This window comes from Arachis ipaensis, chromosome B6 (genome assembly GCF_059453495.1).
Source record: "Arachis ipaensis isolate K30076 ecotype BB chromosome B6, ASM5945349v1, whole genome shotgun sequence".
Lineage (NCBI taxonomy): Eukaryota > Viridiplantae > Streptophyta > Magnoliopsida > Fabales > Fabaceae > Arachis > Arachis ipaensis.
This window is the reverse complement of record NC_142441.1, coordinates 146,029,348-146,040,548: the sequence shown is the minus strand read 5'-3', so window position 1 is coordinate 146,040,548 and position 11,201 is coordinate 146,029,348. Positions and strand designations below refer to the sequence as shown.

General features: G+C 35.6%; 1 protein-coding gene and 1 long non-coding RNA gene across 2 annotated transcripts; both read left to right on the top strand.

Annotated features, from left to right (window-relative positions):
- Nucleotides 1–13: 13 nt before the first annotated feature.
- Nucleotides 14–1,611, top strand: LOC107605354 (uncharacterized). The gene is made up of 2 exons (XR_001612503.3): nucleotides 14–258; nucleotides 395–1,611. It is a non-coding gene; the product is annotated as an uncharacterized LOC107605354 (long non-coding RNA).
- Nucleotides 1,612–8,021: 6,410 nt separating this feature from the next.
- Nucleotides 8,022–10,964, top strand: LOC107605353 (Peptidase family M48 family protein). Its single transcript, XM_016307212.3, has 4 exons — nucleotides 8,022–8,289; nucleotides 8,567–9,647; nucleotides 9,764–9,912; nucleotides 10,449–10,964. The coding sequence occupies exons 2-4, from the start codon at nucleotides 8,709–8,711 to the stop codon at nucleotides 10,699–10,701; spliced, it is 1,341 nt and encodes a 446-aa protein (XP_016162698.1). The 5' UTR covers nucleotides 8,022–8,289; nucleotides 8,567–8,708; the 3' UTR covers nucleotides 10,702–10,964.
- Nucleotides 10,965–11,201: the final 237 nt, after the last annotated feature.

Here is an 11,201-nt window from a genome sequence, read left to right as displayed (position 1 = left end):
AAGGACTAAAATTTGACATCCAGTTTCTCGTGTCCAAAACAGAGTCTCCCAATTTTCCAGTTTCTTGGTCTTCATTCACAAATCACAATCGCTGGCGTTCCCCCGTAGTTCGTGTATCGCCGCCCTCCTTGGTCTCGTCGTCGCCGGATCAGTCGAGAAGAAACAGAAGCAACCAGCAATCGCCGCCTCTGGTTCGGACATCGTCGTCTTCTTGCTTCGTCGCCTCCTTCTCGCCGGTTCCGTCGCCAAGCCGCTGTGGTGAGTCCTTGGCTGCATTCCCCTGTTTTCCCCCTGGCCCTGTCTTCCGTGGTTCACACTCTATCCTTCACAGCTTCTTACATTCTTCTTACCTAATTAATTAATTTGTCATTTTGCTGTAATTGTAATGATGAAGTTGATTTAGGTGTGGCTGTGCTGAAGCTCCGAACTCTGAAGCTGCTCCACCTCTGAATCGACTTCTACTTCTGCTTCTGTAGGTGATTTTTTTTTTTTCAGTTATTCTTTAATATCTATTAATGTTTTATGCTTAGTATTTTCAGTTTTAATGTAGTTTTGGATAAATTGATGCTAATTGGTTTAGATAAATTGATGATTAGTTATAGTGATTAGATAATATGTTATGAAGATGAATAACTCTCATGGTAGTTTTGATGGAAAGGATTGTTCTGATATTGTTCTGCAAAGCTGTTCAAGGGGAAATTATTCAGGTGTGTTGCTTACTTTGGCAGCAGCTATGCGCATTGTTTTGAGCTTATCAATAGTGATAAGTAGGAAGATGATTGGGTCAAGATTGGCAATATCTAGATTTATTAGATAATGAAATGAGGAAAACTTTGTGATGTTTATTTATCTATCAAGTAAGTAAGTTGTGTGTGAATGTATGTGGATATCATAAGAGAAGAAACATTGAATTTCTAAGTTTGGAAGTGACCACTACAAACTTGCGGATCATAATTCTATGGAAGAGAAGCGTATTAAGGAGTGTTTGTTTTGTTCCGTACCATGCTGAATCAATTGTGGAAGGCGAGAAACTCCATGGTGTTTGAGGATTGGGAAAAGCTAGATCACTCTTTGAGGAATTTTAGCAAACCCAGATCAGAGAGGAAACGAGGACAAGAGGGAATGAGCAGCAGCGTCCATCAATGCAAAATTGGGAGTGCCCACCAGACTCTGTCCTGACTCCTGAAAGTTAATATTGACGCTGCAATCTTCAGAAATTTTAATGGTGGTGTGGGAGTGGTAGTTAGAGACAATTGGGGCCAAATAATGGCAGCAGCTTCATGGGTCATACCGTACCCACTTGAACCCCGAGAGGCAGAGGCTTATGCAGTCTTTGTTGGTATAAAATTAGCAATGGAGTGTTGTTTTACTAATATTACATTAGAGAGTGACAATATAGAGGTTGTGAATGCTCTCAAAAAAAAGAGGTAATTTGGACTCTTGTTTTGGAATTTTCATTGTTAATGCTCTAGATCTAGTAAGTAATTTTAGATCAGTTAGTTTCAATCATGTAAAGAGAGGTGGAAACAAAATTGCTCATGAATTAGCACAATTAGCACCTGCCAATCCAAATTCTTTGTGGATGGAGGATGCTCCTATTCATGTACTCAATTTGGCGTTGCTGGACCTTTTGGTTCCCGTTGAATGAATTTCCTCCCTTTCCAGTAAAAAAAAAAGTCTCTTTGCTTGTTTATATCACCATGCCTTTTGATTATTTAGTTAATATCATTCTTAATTTTGTTATATCAAAGTCTGTACTTGTTTACATAATAACTTTTGAGTGGTAATTGAGTTTATATGCTTCAAATTAAGTGAAGGAATACATAAACAACCATGGGTAATTGGGTATGTCCTTTGCATTTAATGTCTATTTTTTATATATGTTATTTTTAGGAAGAGAATGTCTTAGGAGAGCCAGCACTTTTTATTATAATTCCATACTATTAGATATAATTTTACACTATTAAAAGTATTAATAATAGTTAATTAATGAGTATAAATTACCAAATGTACTAATTCCCTAGCACTACTGTTTTAGAAATTGAATTGAAATTTGATTATTGTTAAAGTGTCAACAATAATATATATTTTAAATTTTAATTTTAACCTTTTAATTATTTTATATCTACCAATTCTAAATTCAATACTCTTGAACAATTTGATTCTAATAACTATACCCCTAGAATGAATTAGCATCGGTCTCTCTTGGAAATTTGAGTAGCTTCCAAAATACTCTTTCCAGGTTCCAATCACTCTGAATCCGAGTAGATCACCGGACTCCACGTCCTATGACTCCTATCTTATCTAAACTAATTTGACTTTTATAATTTTATACATAAGCAACATAACAAATAAGGAGTTAATACTCAAATTGGCCCCTAAAATTTGACTCCCCGACTCAATTTAGCCCTCAAGGTTTCAATTGACTCTAATTGTACCCTGAAATTTTGCCTCGAACCTCAATTTGGCTCTTTCGGCGTTTTCCGTCACCAGAGAGTTGACCTGACAAATTTAAATGACACCTGGCAGTCTCAAAACGACGCCGTTTTACTGTTGGTGCCGAAATTGTTAGAAACGACGCCGTATCCCTTAAGAAGGGGTTAAATGAAAATCCAAACACTAACCACTCCAAAGGTGAGACTCAGTTGACCATTTCTCTTCCTCCACTTCCTCTCGTTTTCCTTTCCGTCAGAGAAGCACCATGGATGTCACAGTAATGGAGCTTTGAAGCTTTTCTTACTTCTTTCTACTCCCATTGTGAAGATTAATTACTTGGGAGTCATCTTTTGAAAAATAGGTTAGTAACAAAATCGATGCTCTCAACTATCGTGCTCTGTTTTTATCAAAATGTTGGTTGTGTGTTGTTTTTCATTTTTTTCACACTACTTGATCAGTGAAACTTTGGGAGAATGTGGTTGATTATTGTTGTTGATGATGATAGAATTTTTGTATGTTAGGATTTAATTTTTTTGCATGTGTGTGACTGTGATCAACTGAATCGTTCAATTCTTTATCCGTTTGAGTAGTCTTTGATTCTTCATATTCCATTTTAAAATAACAATTATACTCCTTCATATCCCATTTTAATTTAATTGTTGATTGGATAATTTCTTGTAAAAATAAAATATTTTCTGTGCTGAACATTATATGCATCAATGACCACCATGAATGTTTAAGTGATAATCATGAACTGAGGATTTTGTATTTTGGCCAGTCATTGTAGTGTATTTAACTTTTGATTATTGTTTCGTTAACAGAGTTTATGCTAATTTTTTTCATTATGTTCGTCTTGTTCTAGATATTCCTTTCTTCCCTTATCCTGGCATAGTTTTCTACGGATCCTTATCACATTAAAAAATGAGCTTGTTTACATATTTTCATCTAATATAACAGAACACATAAATTGTTAATATAGGACAATTCTTAAACTCAGTTGAACACCATTGTCAACTTATATTATATTGATAAGATTGTAGATTATATTAATAATAGGGTTGAATATATGCATGTGTGAATTCTATGGATGAATCTTGTGTTTATCCTAGAAGGTGCTTCATTAACGTTAGTTGACTTCAAATCTTTGCATATCAATTTGTTAAATGGAAGAATGTGCTATTTTGGTAAAAAATATTTGAAGAAGTTTGAGTAAATGGGGATTATACCGTATCTTTAACTTTTCTTCTTAATGTTTTAATTTGAATAGTTTCTCCCATTAATCACTTATGATCACTTTTAATATTCCCTTTAAATGGGAACAATTATATATGTAAGTATATTCAAATTTTGTTGATTTTACTTGCTTTATTCTTTCATGTTTCATGATTAAGGATTGCATGAGACAAATTGAAATTAGTGTTGTTGTCAATTTATTGAAGTTAATGTTGTTTTTAATCATTGTCTCCTGAATCTTATTTATAGATGGATGAACGTATAACGATTGTGTACATCATAGAGGCAATTTTGTCACCAAATCAAATGACAGTTTGGTTTATGACAATGATCACACATTCACACTGATGAATTGACTGGGCTGGATGAGGACGTATTAGAAGTATTTTCACTGAGAGACTACTACAAGGTTCTAGGTTATGATAACATGGTTGAGTGTTGGTGGCTTGTTCCTGGTAGATCTATGAAGAGTGGACAGCGAGCACTAAGTCATGACAAAGAGCTAGTAGAGATGTGCTTCTATGCAAAGAACAATAGGGGAACAATGCACATATACTATGAGCATGGAGTTTCCCAACCCATGGTAGAGGAATAAGCACCTGAATTGAGAGAGCTAACACCCAATGCCACTGGTGTAGAAAACGTTGTCGAAGGGACCACACCTAACCCAAAGAATAACAGGTACTGAGGTAGCCAATAATTGCTTAAACATAGTTTAGATTAGATAGTGACTGGTTTGTATTCATTTAATTAAACATAGTTTAGATTAGATAGTGACTGGTTTGTATTCATTTAAGTGTTCTTATTTGTTTCACTATGTTTTATGTCTCTGGTGATTAGTCTCTATTTAAATAGATTGTTGGATACTGTTTCATAACATCTGTCCTTGTAGGCATGCCGTGTGTCCATGCATGTGCAGCCATCTCCAAGATAAATCGAAATGCTGGGGATTTTTGTCATCATTGGCTGACCATGGAAGCTTATAGAGATACCTACAAGCACTCTCTCAATCCAATACCAGGACAAGATCTTTGGGAGAGAAGTGAACAAAATAGGTCTTATGCACCTAAAATGAAGCGAAAACCAGGGCCAATAACCCAAAAAAGACAGAAGGATGCTGATGAAGAGTCATCTAGTGTTAAGAAGTCAAAAACTGAAACCAAGCTGAAGAAGAAATACAAAGAATTCACATGTACTTACTGTGGTACGAGAGGGCATACAAAGAGGAGTTGCGCTCATAGGAAAGCTGATGACCTTGCTAGTGCCCTTGTTAATGCAGCAGCGGCTGTTGTTGCAAAAGAAAAAGGTTCTAACTCTGGAGAGGGTACAGATCCAGCAAACGTTGCTACTACTAACACCCAAGCTGCTGAGATTAATGAAAATGCTCCATTAGCACCAGGTCAAGCTGTTGCTGATGCAAATTCTTCAGAGTTTGTACTCACCCAACCCACTTACTCATAGCCGGAAAATCAAGAACAGGTAGTGTTTGGTTTCTAATATTTGATTAACTGTTAACTGGTTTATATTGGTTTATAATACACGAGTAAATGTTGGGTAGATCTAACTGATTGATACTATTTGATAACATATTGATTGGTTTTTATTGGGTTGTATTGGTCACTATTTCTGTTCACAATTTTACTAGGTCCCTCCATCAGACCCAACTCCACCTCCACAACAGGTGACAAGGCCTCACAAGTTGCAATCTAAGAGGAAAACAACTTTCAATGTGGACCCAATGCAAGGAACAAGTTCTGGGATAGCTGCATGCTTGGTAGAGTTTATGACATTTGTTCCCACCCCAGGCTTCAAACCACCAACAACAAAATAGAAAACGCTTTGCAATATTGACTGGAAGTTGTGTAGAACATATTTTGTAGAGAGCATTTGATCAAATTATGCTCTTTTGATATTTTGTTACTATGTTATGTAGAGTAATCTGTTTTGGTTTAGGATATTTGAAACTATGTTATCTAGGGTATCTAAGGTATGATACAGATACTGCTATTGCTAATGCTGTGATATTGACAATGATTAATGACTATGAATTACTTAATGAATTACTTATTTTTGGGTCTTCTGTCAAGTGCAAGAACCACACAAGGTTCTATTAGATTTTCTTTTGTCAAAACATCTCATCTATTTATATCTTTTTTTACAAATGAACTATACACTTAAATTTATTCACTAATAGAAGTGCATACTACATATATAGTTATTAGAGCCAGCTCCTGATCTTGTCTTCATATACAGACTTATAGCAGCTTCATATATAATCTCAGTTTTAAAGAATTTTTACAGGATATATCATTAGCAAAGAGAACATAAAATTTCATTTCTATTTTCTCATTAAATACATAACAATGCTTCATTCACATAACTGATATACAGTTACATATATTTCATCCCACCTAATCCACAAGTTACAATCACAATTCCAAAAATAATAACAAACACAGACAACATAATATTCCACATTTTTAATATTCTAATTTCAGCTTCAACTGCACTAATTTTCCATCCCAGAGATATTTTTCAATGATCTTCACTAACTGAACTTTCATTTCTTCCAACTATGGCTTCTTCTTCTTCAACATCTGCCCATTTAAAAAAGCCACACCATCTCTTACCGGTAGTCTACAACACAAAAAATCCAAAAAAAAATTGAGAGGAAAAACAGTTACAAAATCAACAAGCATTTGAGAAATAAGACACACAATCAACTTGCAATAATTCAACCAACTCACATTATAGTTAGAGCATCCATAGAATGGTCTTTCTGGATTGGAGTCCGTCCCAGACCACCGAAGAATAGGACGCAACCCACAACTGCACCAATGCGGAACCTTCCCACCTCTGTCACAATGTGTGTTTTTCACCCAGCCACCATGCGAACGAGCTCTACTAGAGCTACCTGAGCTTTGGCTGCTGCTTCGCAACATTCTTCTCACCTCTTGGAGACACTCTTCGATTTGGAAAAATTGGAACTTCTAGGTTTTATTTGAAATTTTTAGGGGTTAAAATGAATCCTTCAAATATTTTGCCACGTCATCTAACTGCTAGGGTGCCAGGTGTCTACCAAAATTGCCAAGTCAGCTCTCCGGTGACGAAAAACGCCGGAAGGGCCAAATTGAGGCTCGAGGCAAAATTTTCGGGTACAATTAGAGTCAATTGAAATCTTGAGGGCTAAATTAAGTTGGGGTCAAATTTCAGGGGCCAATTTGAGTATTAACTCAATAAATAAGAGTAGATTATACTAATATATTTTTGGTGAACAACAGATTATACTAATATATAATTATATATAACGTTTTTTTGTCCAAAGTAGTATATATAATGTTAAATAACCAAAAATGAACTCATAATCTGGGCCAGATTGGGATGAGCCCACTTGATCTGTGCTCATCCTCTTAAAAAAAGAAAACAAATTTTGGGTGATAAAAGTAGGGGTATACATGGCCCAGCCCGACTCGAAGACTCGGTCCGGTCTCGAACATTTTAGGGGTTAATTTAGTGTGATTTCATCGGGTTTAGGGTCGGGTAAGAGTCTTAAAAATAGACCCGGTCATTATTTCGGATCGGGTCCGGGCCATAGCTCGGGCCGCCCGAACTCGGCCCGGTGGCCCCGTCATCATACACAATTAATATTTTGTGTTATTAATGATGGATGATAGTTATTGTTATGTGGAATTTAAATATTGTAAACCATAATATTTTGTGTTATTAGTCATTATAAGATTATAAGTTAATATTTTATGTTTAAATGCATAAGACTTTAGACTAATGCATAATATTGTATTATTTGTATTGATTTAAATATTTGGTGTTATTAGACAATATTAGTATTGATTATGGTTATGCTTTAATTTTAGAGAATGGTTGATTCTTGTTATATTTTTTTAAGTGAATTTTACTATGTGAATTGTGAAATAATAGTTGGAGATTAGATAATTATTACATGCTAAAGACCCGGTTTTCACCCGATTTTCATCCGGCCCGAAGGTGCGTAGGTTTTATCGGGTCTAGAATCGGGTTAGGGTCTAAAAATTAGGACCGGTCTATATTTCGAGTCAGATCTGAGTTAAGCCAAATCTGGTGTGACCCGACCCATGTACACCCCTAGATAAAAGTATTATATTTTGTTTTTTTTCAAATATTATTATTTTTTATTAAAAGATCATCAAAATTTTATTAATTTTGGTTATTAGTCAATCATCAATATTTAAATATATGAGATAAAGTATATTATTGGATTATTAAACTAAAAAAATTAAACTAAAAATTAATAATAAAATAATAACTAAAAATAATAAATTTTAATAATTTTTAATAATCTTTGGTGCACGGAAAATAAACGGTGATTTACTTGATCAAAGTTTTGGCACAATAATCAAATTGATTTGGTAGAGTGATTATTTATTCGGAAAATATTTTAGTACAGTGAACGGGAATTGGGTTATGTCTCAATAATCACGCTAATCCCGTCCCCCATTCCTTTCCGTTTCTTCTCGTTCTTTCTCGGTCCCTATTTCTTTCTCTTCTCTCTCATTCTCAGATGCTCTCTTCTTTTCGATTGTTTGCGTCTCCCTCTTCGCCTTCGAACCTTAACCCTCTCCTTTGGTGAGTTGCTCTTCATTTCTATTGGTTTGATTATCATTATTCAATTTATTTATTCATTGCTGATTCCATGTTATATATAGCAACCTACCTTCTTCTCTGCTTGTGTTGCATGATTCATTGAGTTCATGCCAGGCTAGTTGTAAAGATTCTATCTTCTTTACAATTGAACTTTAAAAATTAGATTTTGATTTTGACGGGGATTAATAAAAATCGAGTTAAGTAGCTTAATGTTTCATGCTCTTATCTAACTCGGCCTTCATTTCTCTCTCTGTTGCAGGGTTGTTTGTAATAATCGTCATTCGAAGCCTTTTCTACTACTTCATTCATGTTCTTTTAGTTTTTCTCTTTAATTCATTTCACCTACATAAATTCTGAAGTTTTCCATTTATAGGCCTTTTTGTAATCCCTGTGAATTTATCATGGGTTCTTATAGAAAGGGAAAGGTTGCTCTTGATTGTTTTCGGACCTTGGCTTCAAAGGTTCTTCCCCAAAATAAAAATTTCCAACGTGGTTCGAGGATATTCCAATCTAGGTATTTGGATTCGGGTTCTAAGGTGTCGAATGCCAATGGGTTCAAGTCTTTTTCTTCAATTCCTACTAGGGTAGTCACATGGGGTGGTGGATTTAATAGGAACTTGCACAACCGGTTTAATGTTGGGGGTAGGAGGTTCTATTATGTGGATCCCTACAATGTGCATCATTTCAGGCCTAGAGGGCCAAGGAAGTGGTTTGAGAATCCTAGACATGTATTCATTGTTGTGGTGGTTGGGTCAGGGATATTGATAACTATGTATTTTGGGAATTTAGAAACAATTCCATATACCAAGAGAACCCACTGGATTTTGTTATCTAAAGCCATGGAGAGGCAACTTGGGGAGGCTGAATTTGAGAAACTGAAGGCGAGTTTCAAGGGAAAGATCTTGCCTCCTATACACCCTCAGAGTGTGAGGATAAGGATGATATCAAAGGAAATCATTGATGCCTTGCAGAGAGGGTTGAGCAAGGAACAAATTTGGAGTGATGTTGGTTATGCATCAGCACATGTCACAGGGTTTGAAGGGCATACTGAGGAGACTTTGAAATCGTTGACTGATGCTAGTGCTGATGGCAAGGCAGAAAGTGGTTGGCCCAAAGAAGATGAAATCCTTGATGACAGTTGGGTTCAACAAAGTAGAAAGAAAGGCCACGAGAAAGGGCCAGCTACCTCGCATCTCGATGGATTGAATTGGGAGGTGCTTGTTGTCAATGAGGAGGTTGTCAATGCCTTTTGCCTACCTGGTGGTAAGATTGTTGTATTCACCGGATTGTTAGAGCATTTTAAAAGTGATGCTGAGATTGCCACTATAATTGGACATGAGGTATAATTGTGCTTTCTTTAACTAATTCTTTTTTCAGTTTAAGATTTGTAGGAGTTCTTTTATTAACTTGTCTGAAAGATATCTATGCTTATTGTCTGTTTTTACTTCTTAATTAGGTTGGCCATGCTGTGGCCCGACACAGCGCTGAAGGTATGACGAAGAACTTGTGGTTTGCTATCCTGCAGTTGATTCTTTATCAATTTGTCACCCCCGATATCGTCAACACAATGTCTTCTCTTTTCTTGAGGCTACCATTCTCTCGACGGTATAACTTCATTCATGTCTTTCTAATAAGTCAATTTCAGCGGGTGGTTCTTTGATTACACTTGTTGCATTTTACTTAACATCATGTTTGTCATGACTGTCAAAATAGTGTAGAATGCTGTTGTGGATTGCTTTAGTGCTTTATTCCAGATAACATATTAGTTCATAGAAGATTTTGATTGTTCCAAGCAAATAAGAACTCCATTTCATTTACCATAATTTCAATTAAGTGAATGATAGTTAATATATTTTCTGAATAAAATTTGAGTGAGATGGGATTTAATAATTCATTTGAAACTGTGGTGTTGTGATACAGTAATCAAATTTTGACATGTCTTTTCTCATTCATCCTCAATTGTAGTTTCCTTGAGATATTATTGCGTGCCCATCTATCAGCATGTCAATGTTGTTTTAAATTTCGTATTATACTTGAATAATCATGTACATGCTGCTTGTACTTGTTCCTCGTGGTAGATATTTTGTTAAAGTGGACACTTTTTCTTCCTTCAATTTTTTATAACTAAATCCTGTTTTCAGGATGGAAATGGAAGCCGATTACATTGGCCTGCTCTTAATTGCTTCCGCCGGATATGATCCACGGGTAGCACCCACAGTGTATGAGAAGTTGGGAAAAGTCACCGGTGGTGACTCCGCACTCAGGGACTATCTCTCTACTCATCCATCTGGAAGAAAGAGAGCAGAGTTGCTCTCCCAGGCCAAAATAATGGAAGAAGCATTCACCATATACAAGAATGCTAGGTCTGGAAGAAGTATTGAAGGATTTCTTTAGACTAGCATAACTTGTATTGGCACACCAGAATCAATAAAGAACCTGTAGATGAAACTGAAAGGAATTCTGTTTTAGCCAAAAGAAAAGTTAGGCGATTTTCTGTATGCTGAATTTTTTCAACAATTTGGTTTCATAGATAGATGTTTGCTATGTGAAGTGTTAATTGTACAGCGTTTCAAAGAAAAGTATTGATTAGATCATCTGTTGTAACATCTCAAAAGTATTTCTAAGGTAAAAAGTGACTATTTTTTTCATGTGTTCAATACATGTTATTGCAACAACCAAATCAAGTGTATACATGCTACTATGCTCATATAAAAGGTTAAAAAAGTATTCGTCAATGTATTAGGGAAGTTTTCTCTATTTGGGAAGAAAGGTAGTGCTGCTTTGATAGAGTGAAAAGGCTTTTGATATTACACTGTTGAGAGATGGGGAAATGGTAGTGCTGCTTTGATAGAGTGAAAAGCTGTTCAGTCAATTGAACCTCAAGTTTATGACTA